Source organism: Syngnathoides biaculeatus, chromosome 1 (genome assembly GCF_019802595.1).
Source record: "Syngnathoides biaculeatus isolate LvHL_M chromosome 1, ASM1980259v1, whole genome shotgun sequence".
NCBI classification, from domain to species: Eukaryota; Metazoa; Chordata; class Actinopteri; order Syngnathiformes; family Syngnathidae; genus Syngnathoides; species Syngnathoides biaculeatus.
In genome coordinates, this window is record NC_084640.1 from 3129874 (window position 1) to 3152203 (window position 22330).

General features: G+C 45.0%; 2 protein-coding genes across 18 annotated transcripts in view; one reads left to right on the forward strand and one right to left on the reverse strand.

The window, feature by feature from the left end:
- The window catches only part of LOC133504638 (protein 4.1-like), a 215013-nt gene that overhangs the window by 48199 nt on the left and 144484 nt on the right, over positions 1-22330 (reverse strand). For all 17 annotated transcript variants that reach the window (XR_009796150.1, XR_009796114.1, XR_009796120.1 and 14 more), the window contains exons 2-11: positions 6935-7245; positions 6506-6805; positions 5523-5627; positions 5354-5396; positions 5175-5250; positions 3935-4153; positions 1065-1152; positions 479-631; positions 283-380; positions 36-211 (exon numbers count right to left, since the gene is read on the reverse strand). Coding sequence is in view for 13 of the 17 variants with exons in the window: in XM_061827860.1 (XP_061683844.1) it covers positions 36-211; positions 283-380; positions 479-631; positions 1065-1152; positions 3935-4153; positions 5175-5250; positions 5354-5396; positions 5523-5627; positions 6506-6805; positions 6935-7237 (1561 nt within the window). In the remaining 4 variants the exon portion in view is untranslated. The remainder of the gene's footprint in view (positions 1-35; positions 212-282; positions 381-478; positions 632-1064; positions 1153-3934; positions 4154-5174; positions 5251-5353; positions 5397-5522; positions 5628-6505; positions 6806-6934; positions 7246-22330) is intronic.
- LOC133503644 (uncharacterized) lies at positions 19463-20584 on the forward strand. Its single transcript, XM_061825453.1, has 2 exons — positions 19463-19994; positions 20061-20584. The coding sequence occupies exons 1-2, from the start codon at positions 19645-19647 to the stop codon at positions 20428-20430; spliced, it is 720 nt and encodes a 239-aa protein (XP_061681437.1). The 5' UTR covers positions 19463-19644; the 3' UTR covers positions 20431-20584.

Here is a 22330-nt window from a genome sequence, read left to right on the forward strand (position 1 = left end):
TGGAGGACAATCGATCAACACTAAGATGAGTCTACCTCCATCCATGCTGCGGGAGTTCCTCTTGCTGGAGGTGCGCTGGAAAAGAGGAGCTGGCCTGTCAATGAGAGAGCTGGCCTGTTTGGTTTGAGCCTGAGTTCGACCGCTGTACCGAAACTTGGAGCCCAAAGCCAGAAACTTCCTGGGAGTTGTAACCATCTCAGTGGATGTAAGCCTGCACACACACAGAGTTGAATTCTTCAAATCATTTGAACTTGTGAGCAGGAAGATTAAACATCCTGTTACCTGAAAAAGGTGTGATGTTCTACACAAACTTTCCACAGTTTCTTGGCTGCTTTGTAGTTGGGTAGTTTGAAGCCTATGGCGCTCTCATACTGTTCCACCTGATAGAGGAGAGGACAAGACAAGACATCCGACCACAATCTGAAGATATTCAAAGCAATTTGCACAATTTGTGGGTGAATATTTTCGGATACTCTACCTCTGAGGGACGTATTTTGATGAAGAAGATGCTGCGCTTATAAGAGACTTTCAGGACTTTGGGCCAGGGAAAACGGTTGATCCTCAGTTTGTCTTTATAGACCATCAGACCACTGGAACAAACTCCCAGCATGATGTCAACGCCATCGAGATCCTGAAACAAAAAAACACATTAACTACGTGTTTTCAATTTCTGTTTTTTTTACACATATATATCATGAATGATATCTACCGAAGTATACACATTTGCAAAATTGATGGGTTATATAGCTCTGCAGTTAGATGTATTTATTGATTGGCTTGTACTTGTTACTAGAAACCACAAGGGGGTAGCAAGATCGTTAAAAGGCTCCATCTCAGTATTTAATCCCTAGTTTGACACCGATTGACTTGATTTCTCTCATAAAATCTGGCAAGTCCTCGTGTTGTTGAGCCCACACAGGAATTTATGACATGGAAAGTTTTTCTATTTGTGTTTTATATCCTTTGGATGCCATATTTTGATCTGAATTTCAGATATGGTGTAATTTAGTCACATCACTATCATTTATTTGGTTTGCTACGACAAGTACATCTTCTGTGTTCACCTTGGCCTGGTGGAGGTCGACTCCATACATGGACAGCTTTTTTGCGTTCTCCAGGAACATCATGTCAGCCTGAGCAGGACTCATTGACCTGCAAAACCAAAACCAGGATGCAATATAAGAACTAGGACTATGAACAATAAATAAATCCAGGACAGAAGGCAAGGGTGTTTCGCAAAGCCCTGTTGTCCATCTAGTGTGGCACAATTACTGCACGTATCACTAAAATGAATATTTTGCAGTGGTATCTTGATTTACAAGTGACCCAATTTTAGATTTTTTTTTTTTTTTAAATCAGCCTCTGGTTGATTTGTGTTATGAGCCAAAGTTTGAAATTCAAGGGAGCATCAGATATGCTACTGGTTGATATTTGTCTCTATGTGCCGTGCGATTGGCTGGCAACCAGTTAAGGGTGTGCACCGCCTCCTGCCCGATAAAAGCTGGGTAGGCTAAAGCACTCCCGCGACCCTTGTCAGGATAAGCGGCTAAGAAAATGGATGGATTGATGGATATATACAAAAAAAAGAATGTATAAACGCTGCATGTTTTCATCTTTGGTGCCTCGGTAGTGTCATCTTGTATCAAACAAAAGACACCGCAGACATTTAAAATGTTCTGCAGTTGCTTTGTCCCAGTCCCATTCCGCTCTTTATTCATGCTGTTAGGAAGCACTTTGACTTTTTTGTCAAATGCAGAAGTAGGTCACACAGTATATCTGACAGGGTCATGGTCATACACCTGCATAACTATGTCATGTATTTAAGCCTCGTGTGTTGTATCTTAGGCTGCCAGTTTGTTGTGTGTGAGTTTAGCGTGAGTTTACGAGCTTCTCGTGTTAGTTTAGTTAGTTTTAGTTAGTTGTGCCTCATAGTCATAGCCTTGTTTTTCCATGTTCTATGTTATTTCCCTCAATTCATGTTTTTGGACCTTGCCTTTTGCCACACATTTTTTTGTGCTTTTACCTTTTTGGGCTGCAACTTGTGTACCGACCTCTTTGTAAAATCGCGTCCTCGCCTTGCAGTCCTGCATTTAGGTCCTACCTCTAGTCCGTCCTTGTGACAATACTGGATCAGTTTCTTCTTGATTAAAAAAAATGAATATGAAGATTGCTTGCTTGATTACTTATTCTTTTTCTTTCGGTTTGTCCCGTTAGGGGTCACCACAGTATGTCATCTTCTCGTGCATCTTCCTTTCTCACACCCACTGTCCTCATGTCCTCCTTCACAACATCCATCAACCTTTTCGTTGATCTTCCTCTCGTTCTTTTATCTGGCAGCTCCATCCTCAGCACCCTTCTATCAACATAGTCACTTTTTCGCCTCTGAACATTTCCAAACCATCGAGGTCTGCTCTCTCTCACCTTGTCTCCAAAACATACAACTTTGGTTGTCCCTTGAGCTATGAGCTCATTTCTAATCAAAGCAAGCGAGAACCTCAGCATCTTCATTTCTGCTACCTCAACTTCTGCTTCCTGTTGTTTCTTTGGGACCATTGTCTCTAATCCATACATCATGGCCGGTCTCACCACTGTTTTATAAACTTTGCCCTTCATCCTGGTGGATACTCTTCTGTCACACAGAACAGCAGACACATTCCGCCAACTGTGCCACCCCACTTGGACCCGTTTCTTCATTTCCTTACCACACTCTCCATTGCTCTGTATTGTTGACCCCAAGTATTTGAAGTCGTCCACCTTCACTATCTCTTCTCCCTGGAGCTTCACTCTTCCTCCTCCGCCCCTTTCATTCACGCACATATATTCTGTTTTACTTCGGCTAATCTTCATTCCTATCCTTTCCAGTGCGTACCTCCATCTTTCTAAATGTTCCTCCGCCAGTTCCCTGCTTTTACTGAAGATCACAATATCATCTGCGAACATCATGGTCCAAGGGGAATCCAGTCTAAACTCGTCTGTCAGCTGATCCATTACTCCCGCAAACAGGAAGGGGCTCAGCGCGGAACAACTGATGCAGTCCTACCTCCACCTTAAATTTTTCTGACACATCAATGGCACATCTCACTCCTGTTCTGCTGCCCTCATACATGTCCTGTACTATTCTAACATATTTCTCCGCCACACCAGACTTGCGCATGCAATACCAGAGTCCTGAGTCTAGCCTCCACTACTCTTTCCCATGACTTCATTGTGTGGCTCATCATCTTTATTCTGTAGTTTCCACAGTTCTGAACATCGCCTTTGTTCTTAAAAATGGGGACTAGCACACGTTTCCTCCATTCTTCTGGCATCTTCTCTCCCACTAGTATTCTATTGAATAAGTTGGTCATAAACTCCACAGCCACCTCACCAAATTGCTTCCATACCTCCACTGGTATGTTATTGTGACTGACTGTCTTTCCATTTTTCATTCTGTTCAGTGCCTTTCTAACTTCTCCCTTACTAATCAAAGCCACTTCCTGGTCATTCACGCTTGCCTGTTCTACTCCACCTTCTCTCCCATTTTCTTCATTCATATATATATGAATATGTGCTATAAATGCGGCGGCACGGTGGATCAGCTGGTATAGCATTGGCCTCACAGTTCTGAGGAACCGTGTTCTCTCCTTTTCTCTGGGCACTCCAGTTTCCTCCCACATCCCAAAAACATGCAACATTAATTGGACACTCAAAATTTCCCCTAGGTATGATTGTGAGTGTGGCTGTTTGTCTCGATGTGCCCTGTTATTGGCTGGCAAACAGTTCAGGGTGTACCCGCCTCCCGCCCGTTGACAGCTGGGATAGGCTCCAGCACTCCCCACTCCTCGTTATAATAGGATAAGCAGCCAAAGAAAATGAATGGATGGATGATATAAATGCATTGTGTTTAATTTATCTGAGCACTTCCAGCACTGATTTGTGGAACCTGTGGTCTGACCTGTACGTGTGGTGCAGCTTCATCATCTTGTCCTCTAGTTCCTTGGTCTGCCCATTAGCCATCTTCATTTCCTTCGCATATTCACTGCCATGTACCTCAGGGTCGTACTCGCCTAACTCTGACTGCAGAGCGTAGGAGCCGAGCAAGGCCAGGGTGACAAAAGAGCACGGCAGGCGTCCTTGCAAAATGTCCTTACGCAGTTGAAGACACAGGTAGTACCTTAAAAATGAGAAATTCAGACATGACAAGAAATCATGCAAACTTGAACTCCTAAAAGTGGCTTTTTCCTCCTTCCAAAGCGTCCTATGTCCAAATTTGGTCAATTTCATATTTCTTCACAAATGTCTATACTACTTGTCAATCCCCATGTGTGTACAACAAATCTCAATCATTGAAAATGGTTTACTTTCTTGGACAACGCAATGTAAATGCTTCGACAAATGAAATGCTTTTGAAATGCTTTTTGAATTTCATGAAAATGAATGTTTTTGAACACATGACGATTCTGACTATCTCACAATGATGTATGATTAATGTACTCAAGGTTAAGGTTAAGGGTAACTATAATATAAAAAGTATAATCATGCTCAGTTGAACGCTCCTGAGGTTGTCCATATTTACCAGGATTTTAGATATCAGCATATTGTGTGCCACAGCAAGCATTAACTGCATGTCGTTTGCTTTTTCTACAACTGATACCACATGAGCAGAAAAGAAGTTAGACACTCATTATTATAAATCTCGTGTCAAGCCAGGAAAAAAAGTTTTGGTATCAGCTTATAATGTGATAAATTTCACATTTTAATAGGATAAATTTTACGTTTCAATGTGCTGACTTTGACTTTGATATTCAGCTAAAGAAAAGCATGGTAGTTACACATCAACGATCACGGGGTTAAGTTTTCCCTCCTTTCAAAGCACTGATGTACACCAAGTCCACAAAATTACCAACAAAAGGTTGAACCCACCTCCTCCCAGAGTTTACACCACGCACGATCCTGGATTTACAACAATCGTGAATATAGAGCCCTAAATGTTTCAATGGTAATATTATTTTTTGCACACGTATGGTGATTATCATTGTAAATTATGATAAATTGATAATAAACATTCATGGGACCTTTTTTGAGTATTCAAAGGTGGATCAAGGATACTGTAGCCATCCCTTAAGACTATTAAAGGCTGTCCACAATACGCTTTTAAGTCACAATGTTTTGAGTCTGACAAAATTGGACTTTACCTTGTGATGTCTTCAGACAATTGTGCTGGATCCGGAGGGTAGAATTTCACATTGAACGTGAAATCATAGTTGGTACCTTTTATAAAGGGATAATAAATTGTATTTGAATCACCTTCAACATCTGCAGGGAACATTATTATGTTGAATGGAGGCCCATTTGTGACCCATATTGACTTCACCTTGCACCTGCCTGCGGATTTCCTTGGCTAGGTCCATCCAGGTCTGACAAAATAAATAAGGCATGTCAGGATCAACCTTACAGCGTATGAGGATGCCAAACTCCTGAAGGACTAAGGAATGAAAGGTGGAACTCTGAATGATTTTATTGACAATTTGTCGCCAGCTCACCTTAACATTGGGTGTCTCCCAGATGACCAGCCCATAATAGTCTCTTTCTAGAAGATTGAGGTGGTCGCATACTTTTGTGAACAGTTCTTGGCCTTTGGCGTGTTTCTGACACAAAAAAGAAAAAAAAAACAAGAAAGTTTGTTCATTTAGTGTTCACCTGATAATGCAACAGAGTGATTTAATTATCGTGTCAAACACGGCTTAGCGGATGGTGAGAACAGCACAGGGGACTCATGGGAATAGTGGACTTGCCCAAAGGACCGCAAACAGCTTTTAGTGTCACTCGAAACAGATGCTCGGCAAATGAGAGATGTTTTCTTCTAAAAAATAGCAGACATCACGAGAGGCCTTTTTGCCTTGCCTTTCTAAAAACGACCTTTGTCGGATTGACATACAGTAAGGTCTTGTTGTGGCGTTTCAATAAGTGGGCCAAGTGCAACAGGAAGATGAGTCGTGTTCCAAATGTGTAGTAGTGCTTTTTTGGCTCAAGTATCTTATCTGTGATAGTGGCACTTCTGGAGAAAACAAGATATTAAGTATGTGAATGGTTTTGGCTCGTACCCCACAAAACCTCAGTTCAGTGAGCATCAAAAAGGTTAATGTGTACATTTTGCTTCATCCTTAAGGTTTTTATGACATTACAAAAAGGGGCAAGTTAGACTTTTTAGTTAGTGTACCAAAGATACACAAAGCATTTGGATCACAAAATGAATGGCACAATAATGGCATAACATAATCACGTTGATTCAGCACAGGAAATATATTCTATTCCACAGAAACATTGGAGTTCCTTGAAGTTTTGAAGTAAAATTCTGAACATGTGAGCCACAAAAGACGAAGTGCTCCTCATTTCTGCCCTGTATTTCCAATTGTAGATTGTTTTGATCACTTACAGGCCTGTAATAACATATAAAAACATTCACTTTGCATTCACATTCATGTGATTACACACACACACAAAAAAAAAAATCAATATTTCTTACATCCAGCTCACACTCATACAGAGTGTCATCCAGCAGGGTGACTTCAATCTGCATGGTTTTGGGGCGACGTGGAGCTCTGGGAGTTTTGGAATCCTCTTCTGTGGCCTTCTCTTCTTCCTCTCCGTTACTACTACCATCAGATCCCCCCTCCTTCCCCTTCACCTTCTCCTCCCCGTCCTTGTTATCCTCCTTTTTCTCCAGTGTAGCCACCTCTGCTTTCTCCTTGTTGAGCTCTATGTTTTTTCCACCCTCCTCTAACTCTTCTCTCTCCTCAGTTTCTTTCTTCTTTACCTGCGCAGCCTGAGCAAGACAATTTTATTAAACATATACTTACTAAATAGTCATCGTGATGACTTTTTGCTTTCACTGTAGTAAAGAAATTTTAACCGACAGATAAATATGTAAAGTGACGTGCGCACGTATCCTGACCTGGGCCTCAGCGCTGCTGACTGAGTGCTGGTCGTGAGCCACCTCACCCTCAATCTTCAACTCAGGTTCCGGATCAGCAATGGGGGCTTTGACTTCTTCCTCCTCGTTCTCGCCTCCCTCGGTCTCACACTGCGAGCGTCTCTTCAGGAACGAGGAGAAAAGGTGAGAGAGGCCACGGCCGGCTGAATTGCGGTTGCGGGACCGGAAGTGTTCCTTTTCTGGGGAGGGCGGCTTTGGGTCCTGGCTGGCCTCCTCCTGCTGCCTCGTCTTCTTCTGGTGACACTCTGCTTCGTCTGTTGTCATGGTGACACCTGTTACAGGTTCAAGGTTAAAAGAAAGAGAAATATAGAGACAGTTTAACCTGAATTTCCCGAGAGGCAAAAAAATAATGTAAAAAATATCAACATTATGTTTTTAATCTTTTGCTGCACATTGTTCATATGCACTCTGGTCTGGACTGAGCTGGTCACCAGCCAATCACAGGGCAGACATAAACAAAGTACATTTTGTACTCACATTTGCACCTATGGGCAATCTAGAGTCTAGTGGCATTATAATGGCCGTCAGTTATCTGTATTTTTAAGTTCTGAGAAGAGAAAAATATATAAACGTTCTAGTCATTTTAAAGGACACAAACGTAAGTGTTACTTTCTGACCTATTAACTGTTTCCAGGGAATGTAAGGGGTAGGAGTGGTTTCCATAAAACTTCTAGTGCAAGATGAGAAAATACATTTTCAAAAATAATAAAAATTGAGATATAATTAGAGGTGTGGTGTCAAACAAGCAGACTTTACGTCGGGGGTGGGTAAACAAGAAGCTTATTTAGCCCCAGGCGGCAAAATACTTTTGCACGCCACTGCACCCTGGAGTAGTTGAAAGTAGATCAATGGCCACAAATGGGCCACCAGAGACAAACATCCTTTCACACTCATTCACATCTAAACATGCATGTTTTTGGAATGTGGGAGTCAAATGGAGTACCCAGAAAGAAATCCAGACAAGCAGAAGGAGGACATGCAAATTGTGAGGCAGATGTGCTAAGCATTTGCCAGTGATGCTTGTTTTTTGCTTTCCTAAATCTCATGATATACAACTAGTTGACTGGGTTTTGAATAAAATGCTTATGTGGACAGGTTAATTGTTGTTTTTATTTGTTACTTACGAATTAAATTGTTGTTTCATGAAATCCATAAGAAATAAAACATGACATATTTTTAGAAACAATGCAACAGATAGTACTGGATAGGTCATAATGCATGTGTATGTTTGTTCTTTCGAGGTTGTGTCATACCATACAGTTTCTTTGATAGTTTGGATTTCAATGGTAACAATCAAAGCAACAGAGGAACAATAAATATATCATTAGTTTCAGCTATTTGTGTTTTCTCCAGAGGGTTGAATTACATTTGTCTTAAATGTGTTGACGCTGTACAGGTTCTGAATGTTGTAAAGCCACTGTATGAAAAGCTGCACAAAAAATAGGAAGCAAAATTGAGACAGGCAGCAGCTGTCAGAATCCCAGGCTGCACTGAATAATAGCATCATGGCGATGAGGTCAAAGTTCAAGGATTCTGAGTTCCAGAAAGATTAAAGAGGACGTTCACACCTGACGTCGAAGGTAATTTCTGGAGCACAGGAAGAGTGATTTAATTTTTATTCCCGCAAAATACTTTAGTTCCATGGCAACAGAGCAAATACAATTTGTTAATGAAGACAGTGATGTACGCATTGTTGCTATAAAAAGACAGTGAGAGGTAGCCCATTATTATTTGAGAACTTTCCATATTCCATTAATGTCATATAAAATGTTATTTTTTTCTTGATGTACAGTAACTCCCTCATGACACAAAATGAGGTTATATATAAAAGACAGTTATTTGCTATCTTCACACATTAGGCAATTTCATTAACTGGGTGTCAGATTAATGATTTACATTTTTTGGTGTCAAATCCAGGTCACTGAATTTGTGGTTCAATCCCTGACTTGTGTAGGCAGGAATAGTTGGGTTCCCACTGAAGCAGGGTACACAGTTCATGTACTTATTTTTAACACATGAGAGACTTCACACATGAAAACAACAACAAATGTTGCATCTTACATTTGCCAAGACATATCTTGACAATCTCCAAGACTTTAAAGAAATATTTTCTGGACTGATGAGCAGAAATATATCACATTCCTATTTGAAACTATGATGACTATATGGGAATCATCTTAATTGATTAGTACTTTTTGGTTAATAAAAGTCAAAATTGCTTATCTATCGAGCTGTAGAAGCTACTGGCTGCCCGCAGTGCTGATTTATTGCTGCCACAGACACGCAAGCCCTGACAGGGCAGAGACAACGAGAGACTGGGCTCCAAACCACCAGGTGTATGTAGAGAGGGAGGGGGAATTCAACACTGTTTTTCATAAAACTGTTCTCATGGCTGTGAGTGTTCAGTCAGCATGTGCTGGAACTCAGTAGCATATGGCTGCTGAAACTGACTGTGTGCACTTTTTAGTCTGGAGCACGCTCGACAGATTTTTGTCTGTGGAATACCAAATCCATTTTTCAATGTGGTTTGCAAATTAAATAGAGATACAAGTTAAATAGCCAAACTGTATGTGGGTATGAGGACAACAACCACAATTGCAAGTGCTGAACTTTTTATATTTGTCAGGAAAGATAGCCTGTTACTAAGTATTGGCCGTTTGCTGGTTGGTTGTTTTATTAGTAGTTGGTGAGATTTGTAAACACTGTCAGTCATTGTCAATGAATAATATTCTGTAAAGAAATTGATGGATGTTAGAGTTATCGTTAATATATTTATTATGGACTTGCAATGAATAATATTCTGTAAAGAAATTGATGGATGTTAGAGTTATCGTTAATATATTTATTATGGACTTGCAATATATTTATTATGGACTTGCAACAAAGCCAAAGTATCATCCTTGCTTCGAAGAGTCTTGTTCACAGGACGAGCTCCTACACACAGATGCAACAGTATCTTCCTACAAGTAGCCAAGGACAACTCCATCATAACCAAAGAATGTGCTAAATCATTATCGCACGATGTGCCACATCATCATCCTAGAATGCACCTTTGTTCATTTCATCTGCTCTCCCCTCCTTTTGACCTTGTCTGTTTTCTAAGAGTACGTGAGAGGCTGGTTTAGAACGTGTTTGGAGACTAACTGGCCTGTCTCTCACGTCCTCCTGATCAGAAGAAAGACGACTTCTTGTCTGTTATTTGTGCAACTATTCCAGCAAGTAAGGTGACAAACCTAACAATGGACAAACACATAGATAGTGTTAATACTTTTAGGCTATATTATTGGTTCCCTCCACGTTGCGTAACATATGCAGAAACTGACAAAAATAATATTATATTGTAAAAATGACTGAAAATTAAGTAATAATTACTTAATTTAAATTATTTAAACCAGATGTTGCAAACCGCTGAAACAGAAACGTGAAATGTAAGTCACACTGCCTGATGTCAAATGCAACACTGTCATGGAGGGTTACAGGAATCATTTGATTTGCTTAGTTTGGATTTGCACACATGCCAAGAAATGTAAAATACATTCACACCTTCCAACATCCACCCCAGGTTCATGGAAAAAACACATGTCCTTAATATACACATTTTTGTCCTCAAAAAAGTGCTTTTGCTATTGGAGGTGTAGGTAGAGAGCTGTCTTGACCTGAGGAGTTTTGTCTGTTATGTTATGTGAACATGTTCTGTGTTATGCCTAGCGTCTGCTCAGTGGTTGCTTGGTCTCCCCAATGTATTTATCTGTGCATTCCTAACTGCACTTGACTGCGCACACCAGATTATTGGTCTGTATGTGTGATACTGGAATATTGTACATCTATCATTTTCTAATGCTTATCCGAGGACGAGTTGTGGGGGCAGTAGCTTTCGCCAGGACGCCCAGACTTCCCTCTCCCCAGCCACTTCATCCAGTTCTTCCGGGGGTATCTTGAGGCGTTCCCAGGCCAACCGAGAGACGGATTCTCTTCAGCGTGTCATGGGTTATCTCCTTCCGGTGGAGGTAACACCTCGTCTGGCTCCTCTCAATGTGGAGGAGCACCAGCTCTACTTTGAGCTCCTCCCGGATGATTGAGTTTCACACCTTATCCCTCAGGGAAAGTCAGGACACGCTATGGAGGAAACTCATTTATGTTGCTTGTATCTGGGATCTTGTTCTTTTGGTCAAGACCCACGGGCTGTGACCATAGGTGAGGGTAGGATCATAGATCAACTGCTAAATTGAGAGCTTCACCTTGACTTAGCTTCTTCTTTACCACAACAGACCGATAAAACGTCTGCATCACTACAGGTGCTGCACCAATTCGCCTGTTGATCTCGAATTCTCTTTCCTCACTCGTAAAATTCTTCTTCTTCTTCATCTTCTTCTCCTTTCGGCTTGTCCCGATTAGGGTCGCCCCAGTGTGTCATTTTTTTCCCATCTAAGCCTATCTCGTGCATTTTCCTCTCTAACACCCACAGTCTTCATGTCCTTACTCTTCATATCCATCAACCTTTTCTTTGGTTTTCCTCTCCCTCTTTTGCCAACTCCATCCTCAGTACCCTTCTACGAATATACACACTCTCTCGCATTTGGACATACCCAAACCATCGAAGTCTACTCTCTCATACCTTGTCTCCAAAACATCCAACTTTGGCTGCCCTCAAATGAGCTCATTTCTAATCCCATCCAAACTGCTCACTCCAAGCGAGAACCTCAACATCTTCATTTCTGCCACTTCCAGTTCTGCTTCCTGTTGTTTCTTCAGAGCCACCATCTCTACGTACATCAAATGTACATCATGGCCGGCCTCACCATTGTTTTATAAACTTTGCCCTTCATCCTAGCGGAGACTCTTCTGTCACAAAGAACACCAGACACCTTCCCCCAACTGTTCCATCCCGCTTGTACCCATTTCTTCCCTTCCTTACCACACTCTCCATTGCTCTGTATTGTTGACCAAGTATTTGATGTCGTCCACCCTTGCTATCTCTTCTCCCTGGACCTTCACTCTTCCTCCACTGCCCCTCTCATTCATGTGCATATATTCTGTTTTACTTTGGCTAATCTTCATTCCTCTCCTTCCCAGTGCATACCTCCATCTTTCTAATTGTTTCTCCAGCTGCTCCCTACTTTCACTGCAGATCACAGTATCATCTGTGAACATCATAGTCCAAGGGGAATCTAGTCTAACCTGATCTGTCAGCCTATCCATTACTACCGCAAACAGAAAGGGGCTTGGCGCGGATCGCTGATGCAGTCCCATCTCCACCTTAAATTCTTCTGACACATCTCCTGCACATTTCCTCACTCATGAAAAATACCCCAAAATACTTTAACTCCTCCACTTGGGCCAGGATTTCATACCCAACCTGCAAAGGGCACACCACCCTTTTCCAACTAGAGGACCATGGACCATTTTGAGGTGGTGATTCTCATCCCAGCCGCTCCAGTGAGAGTTGGAGATCACAGCTCGATGAAGCCAATAGAACCACATCGTGTGCAAATAGCAGAGATGCTATACTGACAAGACTGACCAAGACTGACCCCCTCCATGCCTCTTTTGGAGGGGAGAGTAATCTATGCACAGTGAAAAAAGTTTGTTGACTTTATTGGTTAAGATGCTCGTTAGAGCCTTTCCTCTAATGTAGAGATCAAAGAACTGCATTGTAATATCTATCCATCCATTTTCCGAACTGATTATCCTCACAAGGGTTGCGGGAGTGCTGGAGCCTATCTCAGCAACCGTTGGGCAGGAGTTGGGGTACACCCTGAACTGATTGCCAGTCAATCACAGGGCACAAAGAAACAGACAACCCTTTGCACTCACAATCAAACCTAAGGGTAATCCAGAGTCTCCAATTAATGGATGTCTTAGGGATGTGGGGGAAAAAAAACCCACGCAGGGAATCAAATTATGTTCAATGTCAGGTCAGAACTAATTTGTAATCACGTCAGAAATAAGCAGAGAAGCCCCAGATGTCTGCCCACTGAGCTGATTTGAAATCAAGCGGCAGTAATTCACCCAACTCCTTTAAGAACATATGGCACAAGGCTGTGCAACCCATTAAGCACACAGTGATATTTTCAAAGCACAACACATAAAGTTACTGTATATGTATATGTTTTTTATATACAAAATACAGTATATTATGCTATACAATTGAAAACTTATTTCAGAGCATATGTTTTAAATACAAATAGAACAATATTCATTTCATGTTGCTCTAAATTTGAACTTCAAAATAAGTTGACATGTCAAAGAATTATTAAAAATGCATTTATGAGCATTAAGTACACATAAGTTCAGCAGAGGTGTTGGTGCCTGCATGGTAGCTTGAGTCAGAGTGCTGAAAGTAAGCTTAAAAACGGAAAGCGGCTTTAAAATTAATCGGGCCCTGTGTGGGATTAAAGGACGTTGTGCGCTGATGTGGCGTACAAATGTCCTCTCCATCACTCCACCCCCACCCACCTGTCCCCACCCCACACACACACACACACCCTCGGCTGGCACAAGCTTTGGAGAAGATACAGAAACTACCCTGACCCAGATGAAATCAGAGCCAGCAAGGATTGGATGAAAGGGATGACAAAGCACAGTACAGTATTCAAATAATTCCGAAAAATCACGAGTTCTTTTTTAAGTAGAAGGGCAGTGAATACTGCATACACCTATTGTGCTATAAATAGATGCAGCAAAGCAACTCTCAACATCAACCCACTTTAGATATTCTGCTGAAGGAAGATGCATGATAGCAACCATCCCAAGAGGTAAAAGACCTTATAAATAAACACTTTGTGCTCTTTTTTGTGCCTGGTCTAAATTCAGCGCTACGCTTGGCATAACTCTGCGAGGATGCGGTTCAGATCTAATGTTGGTAGTTTCGTGGGGTGGCATATTCCAGCACATTGAAAAAAAGGCATGTTTGCACTGGTGTGGGCATCACCACAGCTGACTTCCATCCTGTCTAAGTGAAGGGGTTCCTTTCATTTCCTTTGAATTACAGGTGACAAACTTAAGGCCCGGGAACCAGATTCGGCCCACCACATGATTTTCATGTGGTCTGCGAATGGAACTCGTGTGTCAACTTCCATGATTCTTGTTAAAATTTCAAACTGTCATACATCATGAAAGAAAATGTTGAGATATAAGAAGTATTTTTGTGTTACCAAACACGAAAAGTTGAAAAAAAAAAAACATTACCTTTGATTTCTTACTCTAAAACTTGTTCATAAATTTCATGTGTAAATATGATGAGGCGATTAAAACAACGGCACTCTGAGGGAAACCATAACTACAATGTTACATTGTTGACATCCCTGCTTAAATGCACCAAAACAGACACCAAATTCATCAAAACTGCATCATAATCGCTGGGGCAAAAGTTAGACATGGTCTCAGTCGGCGTAAGGCTAGAACAGTGATGTCAAAGGCCACAATTGGCCTCTGGGATCAATTTTAAAGTAAAAATGTGTGTGTTTCTTTCAGCTTGTCCCTTTCGGGGTCGCCACAGCGTGTCATCTCAGATGAACGCATATATACGTTTGGCACAATTTATTTTTAAAAATTATTACGATCATGGAGAAAATGGAGTCATAATCATTTTTAGGTCTGCAAAAAATTATATACTATAGTTTTCAGTTCCAAATACCTATGATTTATTCTTTAGGGCCCTAAAATACAATCACTGTGATCATTTATTAGCCACACGTGCATAGAGAAAAAAATCAGGTTACGCCAGTTTTCAGCTCTGCCAGACTATGAAAATGGAGCCTTTTCACTGAGTTTTTCATTCTTAAAATTCAGTACTACCTTTAATACAGTTAGTCCCTCGCACATGTCAAATGTCTCTGATGGAGTACAAATTTGAATTAGACCAGAATCTCTTGTAGCAATATGACTCTAATGTCCTAAAAAAAAAAAAAAAAAAACTTCAGCCGACCTCCGCCACAGACAAAATGTATGAACGTCTCTATATCTTGCAAGACCACACAGTGTTAACTCTGCCTGTGTTCTACTTTTTTTTTTTTCAATTTTCCCAAGTTTTATGTTTCTCTTTTTGTTGTTGTTGGTTGAGTGATTAGTGATTTTTCCAGCTTTATTCAAGATTCACTGGGGAGGTTAAAAATACCTGTATGTAGATTTTTTTTAATGCAATTACAATGGCCTTCATATGTGGCTCACTATTTATCCAGCCATTATCTGAGCTGCTTATCCTCACAAGTATTACAGGAGTACTGGAGCCTGTCCCAGCTATCTCCGGGCAAGAGTTGGGGCACACCCTGAACTGGTTGCCAGCCAATTACAGGGCACATAAAAACAAACAACTGTTCGCAGTTGAGGGTGTACCGCACCTCTCGCATGAATATAGCAGGCATAGGCTTCAGCACAGCCGGCCGTGACCCCACTGAGGAGAAGCGGTATGGAAAATGGAAGGATTGATGTTGTAAAAAGTACATCCATATTTTCCACAATATCAGAAGGGAGGAAATTAAAGATAATGTTTCACTTCACTGCCTTCATAGGAGCGTTTTCAGTCAGCAGGTGGCATGAAGTAACACAAGCACTCAATATATGAAGATAAAAAGATGTTGGTTATTTCAATATTTGAAATGTTTCACACGATCATCAAAAAAATTCTTACGTGCATATGAACAATAATACAAATTTTTGTTCAAGCAGTCTTTAACTTTCATTTTTGAATCAGTCTAGACTACAAAGGTACAGAAGAGTTAAAAATGTCTTCAACATATGTCTTCACTCTTTGTTTTGTTCACCTCACTGTCATGCTCCTGGATTCCAGCCAGGGCTGGGCGTGGCCAGCTAATCTGAAGGTGCACACCTGCGCCTCATGACCTTTGATTAAGACCCAGTACATATAGAACCCGGGGGACGACTATTACTCTGCTAGATCGTTGCCTCTCATGCCTCGTTCCCGCACTACCGTACTCCTGACGTCTACCTCCCGTGTACCGACCAACGCCTGTCTCCCGACCTACCCCGTAAGCCTGCCGTTACTGATCTTGCTGCTTGTTTGGACTGACTCCCTGGTAACCGACATTGGAACGAATAAAGGCTTATTCCGCACTGCTTACCTCTCACCTGAGTCGTGCATTTGGGTCCACCCCCGAGTCTCGTCCGTGACAGAACGATCTAGCCAAGAACATGGACCCAGCCGACTCTGAAGCCATCCGCCGTGCGCTGCAAGTGCAGGGCAAACGCCTGGGTGAGCAAGAGGCTGCTCTCCAGGGTATGACTCACCAGATCCAGGAGCTCTGCACCCAGCTGCAACCGTGGCTAGCCTCCCAAGCTAGCGCGGCCGCTCCTGTGCCTCCCCGTGCCACCATCACTCCGCTCTCTCGACCAGAGCGGTTCTCAGGCGACTCCGGTAACGTCAAGCCCTTCCTGGCGCAGTGCGATCTCCACTTCGAGCTGCAAGCTTCCGCTTTTCCCACGGACCGCTCCCGGATCGCCTTCGTCATTTCCCACATGACAGGGAGGGCGGAGGCATGGGCCACCACCGAGTGGAGCCGTAACTCGGAGACCTGCCGCTCATGGGCGAGCTTCGTCTGCGTGCTCACCCAGGTGTTCCAGTATGCGGCTCCGGAACGCCAGGCGGCGTCGTCACTCATGACAATTCACCAGGGGCGTCGCCGCGTGTCCGACTACGCCATCGAGTTCCGGATTCGGGCTGCCGAGAGCCGCTGGAATGAGGAAGCCCTCCATGACGCGTTTTACAAGGGACTGTCCCCACAGATCTGTGGTCACCTCGTGGCCACGGATCTTCCGCCTTCGTTTAACTCCCTCATCGCATTGGCCCTCAAGGTGGACCAGCGCCTCACCGTGCAGAGACAGATGGAGGGCCTGAAGGAGGAGGAGAGGGAGAGTCGCAGTCCGGTTGTTTCCGCTTCCCGGCCACCCGTGTTGTCAGCTTCACCGGAAGCCATGCAAGTGGAGGGGCTTGGCAGCTCAGCGGAGGAGCGCTTACGTCGGCGACGAGAGGGACGCTGTTTTTACTGCGGGCGTTTGGGACACTTGATCGGCCGTTGCCAGACTCGACCAGGGCATTCTGACATCAGGATCGCTACTCCGGTGAGTGTGCGGTACACCGTGACGGGGTCAGGGAGGTCCCTTCTTCACCTCACCTTGGGAACGGACTCCCGTTCATGCTCTGTGACGGCTTTCATTGATTCTGGGTCGGAAGCAAATCTGATAAATCCCCGCGAGGTCGAGGAGCTGGGGGCAGCAACCTTTCCCACGCAACGTTTTCGTCACGCCTATGCCGCCAACGGCAAGTTCCTTTGTTGGGTTACACATCGTACTCAGACGCTACGTATGAGCTTTCCGGCGCTCACTCGGAGCGTATTAACTTTCATGTCTTCGACGCACGTAGTAGCGACATCATCTTGGGCAGCCCGTGGCTCAAAGAACATAATCCGCACATAGATTGGGCCACGGGTCAGATCAAGACTTGGGGAGAGGACTGTCTCAGTCTCTGTGTCGCTGTCTGGAGAGACAGGGGTATTCAAGTTGCGCCGGTTCGGCTCACAGAACCTAGTACCGCCCTGGACCTGACCGCAGTGCCCTCCTTCTACCATGACCTACGGGAGGTCTTCTCTGAATCTAAAGCAAAGTCTCTGCCGCCACATCGGTCATACGACTGCGCGATTGAACTCCTGCCAGGCACCTCTCCTCCCAGAGGGAAACTGTTCTCTTTAACCGGACAAGAGCATCAAGCCATGAGGGACTACATCGAGGACTCGCTGGCAGCCGGACTTATTCGCCCCTCATCCTCACCAGCCGGTGCGGGGTTTTTTTTTGTCAAGAAGAAGGACTCCACGCTGCGACCCTGCATCGACTACCGAGGCCTGAACGACATCACAGTCAAGAACAGGTACCCTTTGCCGCTTATCTCTACAGCATTCGAACTCCTCCAGGGAGCCCGGATCTTCACCAAGCTCGACTTGCGCAGCGCTTACCACCTGGTGCGGATTCGGGAAGGGGATGAGTGGAAGACGGCGTTCAACACCCCCACAGGGCACTATGAGTATCTGGTGATGCCCTTCGGACTGACTAACGCTCCGGCCGTCTTTCAGAACTTCATTAACGACGTGCTTCGGGAGTTCCTGAACAGATCTGTCTTTGTTTATCTGGATGACATTCTCATCTTTTCAGCAGACCTAACCTCTCACATTCAACAAGTCAGAGAGGTGCTCCGGCGTCTGCAGCAGCACCAATTATACGTGAATATGGAGAAGTGTGAGTTCCATCGGGCATCCGTGTCTTTCCTGGGCTTCATCCTGGCTGAGGGAGAGATACGGATGGATCCCGGGAAGGTCGACGCGGTGCTGCGGTGGCCTACCCCCACCAACAGGAGGGACGTACAGAGGTTTCTGGGATTTGCCAATTTCTATAGGAAATTCATAAGGAACTTCAGTTCTGTGGCCGCTCCTCTGCATTCGCTCACCTCGCCACATACCCTCTTCGACTGGTCCGGGACCTGCCAGGAGGCCTTCAGCAGGCTCAAGGCAAGTTTCACTACTGCGCCCGTTCTCATTATTCCGGACCCAGATAACCAGTTTGTGGTGGAGGTGGATGCATCGAATTCAGGAATCGGAGCAGTCTTGTCGCAGAGGAGTCCCAGGGATGGAAGGATCCACCCGTGCGCGTTCCTGTCTAGAAAGTTGACCCCGGCAGAGAGGAACTACGACGTGGGAGATAGGGAACTGCTGGCGGTCAAGAGCGCGTTGGAGGAGTGGCGGCACTGGCTGGAGGGCTCGCAAGTACCGTTCGTTGTCTTCACGGACCATAAGAACCTTGAATACCTGAAGTCGGCGAAGAGGTTGAACGCCCGTCAGGCCAGGTGGGCCCTATTTTTCACCCGCTTCCACTTTAAGGTGTGTTTCCGCCCAGGCTCCAAAAACGGCAAGCCGGATGCACTCTCGCGGATCCACGAGGGAGGGCGCACGGATTCAGACGCCGCTACTATCCTGCCAGCGGGGTGCTTCGTGGCCGGTTTCACCTGGGCGATCGAGTCGCGGGTGAAGGAGGCTCTGGGAGAGACACCGTCACCCGCGGATTGTCCGTCGGGCCGCCTGTTCGTCATCCCATCTCTGCGGGGAGACGTCATCAACTGGGCCCATACCAACAAGACGGTCTGCCACGCGGGTATGGCGAAGACACGTTCAGTGGTCGAACAAAGGTTCTGGTGACCTAACCTCAGCAAGGACGTAAGAGAGTTTGTCAACGCCTGCCCGGTGTGTGCTGCCAATAAGACTTCCCGCCTATGGCCTGTTGGTGAGTTGCAACCCCTGTCCATCCCCTTTTGTCCGTGGTCACACATCACGCTGGACTTCGTCACCGGCCTGCCGCCTTCTCAAGGGAACACAGTGGTGCTGTCCATAGTGGACCGTTTTTCCAAAATGGTCCACTTCGTGCCGCTTCCGAAGATCCCGTCGGCCAAGCAGACAGCCCAGTTGGTATTAGACGAGGTCGTCCGTTACCACGGCCTACCTCAGGACATCGTTTCGGACAGGGGTCCGCAATTCAGCGCCCGTTTCTGGAAGGAGTTCTGCAACCTCATCGGCGCTTCAGCAAGTCGGACATCGGGTCATCACCCAGAGTCTAACGGCCAGACTGAGAGGATTAACCAGGAATTAGAGACCGGTCTTCGATGTCTGGTATCCATGGACCAGAGCACGTGGAGCCAGCACATCAGGTGGGTGGAGTATGCCCACAATTCTCTACCCTCCGCTTCAACAGGTATGGCTCCACTCCATGTCGTGCATGGGTATCCTCCGTCCCTGTTTCCTCCACTGGTCACAGAATCCACAGTTCCGTCGGCCCTGGCCGTGGTGCGACGCTGCAAACGGACCTGGGAAGCAGCTCGGAGGACACTGCTGCGCATGAGCAGCGCCTACAAGGCCGCAGCAGACCGCAAGAGGAGGGCCGCACCAGAGCTCAGAGTGGGACAGCGAGTGTGGCTCTCCACCAAAGATCTCCCGCTGCGGACAGAATCCCGCAAACTTGCTCCCAGGTTCGTTGGCCCGTTCCCGGTTTCCAAAGTTATTAACTCAGTCGCCGTCTCGCTGAAACTGCCCAGGTCGATGAGGGTGCACCCTACGTTCCACGTCAGCAGACTTCGCCCGAATCGCACATCGTCGCTGGCTCCTCCGCTCAAATCCCCCCTGCCCCCCCGCATGGTCGACGGTGGGTTGGTGTACACTGTGCGCCGGTTGCTGTCTTCCCGTCGCAGAGGAAGGAGGGTCCAGTACCTGGTGGACTGGGAGGGATATGGCCCGGAGGAGCGCTCTTGGATCCCCTCCCGCTTCGTCGTGGACCGCTCCCTCATCAGGGACTTTCACGCGGCTCACCCTGATGCTCCTGGGCCGTCCAGAGCCGGCCTTGGGGGGGGGGGGGTTCTGTCATGCTCCTGGATTCCAGCCAGGGCTGGGCGTGGCCAGCTGATCTAAAGGTGCACACCTGCGCCTCATGACCTTTGATTAAGACCCAGTACATATAGGACCCGGGGGACGACTATTACTCTGCTAGATCGTTGCCTCTCATGCCTCGTTCCCGCACTACCGTACTCCTGACGTGTACCGACCAACGCCTGTCTCCCGACCTACCCCGTAAGCCTGCCGTTACTGATCTTGCTGCTTGTTTGGACTGACTACCTGGTAACCGACATTGGAACGAATAAAGGCTTATTCCGCACTGCTTACCTCTCACCTGAGTCGTGCATTTGGGTCCACCCCCGAGTCTCGTCCGTGACACTCACTCACTTCAAATGAACTAGTCCCCTTTATGTGTGAAATCAAACGTGAGGAAATACAAACTCAGAGACTAATTCTAATTTTAGCATGAAACAGATGCTTCAAAATAATTTGGATGGCATACTGGCTTGTTATCCATCCATTTCTTAGCCGCTTGTCCTCACAAGGGTCATGTCTGGAGCCAATCCCAGTTGTTAACAGGCAGGAGGCGGGGTACACCCTAAACTGGTTGCCAGCCAAGGGCACATAGAGACAAACAGCCGCACTCACAATCAGGGCAATTTAGAGTGTCCAATTAATGTTGCATGTTTTTGGGATGTGGGAGGAGAAAACCCACGCAGGTGCAAACTCCAAACAGGCAAGTCCGTGATTGAACACAGGACCTCAAAACTGTGAGGCCAACGCTTTCCAGTTATCCCACCGTGCCGCCCTAGCTTGTTATACAGAAAATAATTTCTTCGTCTACTATATAGGTCTGTAATAGTTCACACGCTTGGCGTGAACACTTATTTCCAGAAGGGACAGAAACATAGAGTGACCTACAAGAGCAGAGGGAGAAGCATGCAAGTAAATTATATTTTGAACAGACGATGTAAACTGAAGGAGGTTACTGATTATAAGGTAATCGTGGGGGAGAATGTAACTCGACAGCATAGAATGGTGGTGTGTAGGATGACTCTGGTTGCGGGTAGGAAGATTAAGAAGACAAAGGCAGAACAGAGAATCAGGTAGTGGAAGTTGAGAAAGGAAGAATGTTGTGCGGCCTTTTGAAAAAAGGTGAGACAGGTTCTTGATGGACAGGAGGAGCTGCCGGAAGACTGGACTGCTACAGCCAAGGTGATCAGAGAGACAGGCAGAAGAGTACTTGGTGTGTCTTCTCGAAGGAAAGGGGAGGAGGAGACCTGGAGTGGAAACCCAAAATACAGGAAGTCTTCCAAAGAAAGAGATTATAAGAAGAAGTGAGACATGGAGAGGACTGAGGAGAGGCGGAAGAAATACATTGAGAGGTGGTGAAGGCTAAACAAGGGGCATATGACAACATGTGGGCCAGGTTGGATACGAAAGAAGGAGAAAAGGACCTCAACAGGTTGGCCAGACAGAGGGATACAGATGGGAAGGATGTGCTGCAAGTAAAGGTGAATAATGATAGCGATGGAAATGTGTACTCTGGTGCCAGTAGTGTGCTAAGTAGATGGAAAGAGTAATTTGAGAAGTTAATAAATGAAGAAAATGTGAGAGAAGGTAGAGTAAAAGAGGCAAGTGTGAATGACCAGGAAGTGGCAATGTTTAGTAAGGGGGAAGTTAGGCACTGAACAGAAAGAAAAATGAAAAGACAGTTGGTCCTGATGACATACCAGTGGAGGTATGGAAGCAATTTGGAGAGGTGGCTGTGGAGTTTTTGACCAACTTATTCAATAGAATACTAGTGGGAGAGTAGATGCCAGAAGAATGGAGGAAAAGTGTGCTAGTCCCCATTTTTAAGAACAAAGGCGATGTTCAGAGCTGTGGAAACTACAGAGGAATAAAGATAAAGATAATAATAATAAATAATATAATATTTAATAATTTAATATAATAATAATAATAATAAAGATAA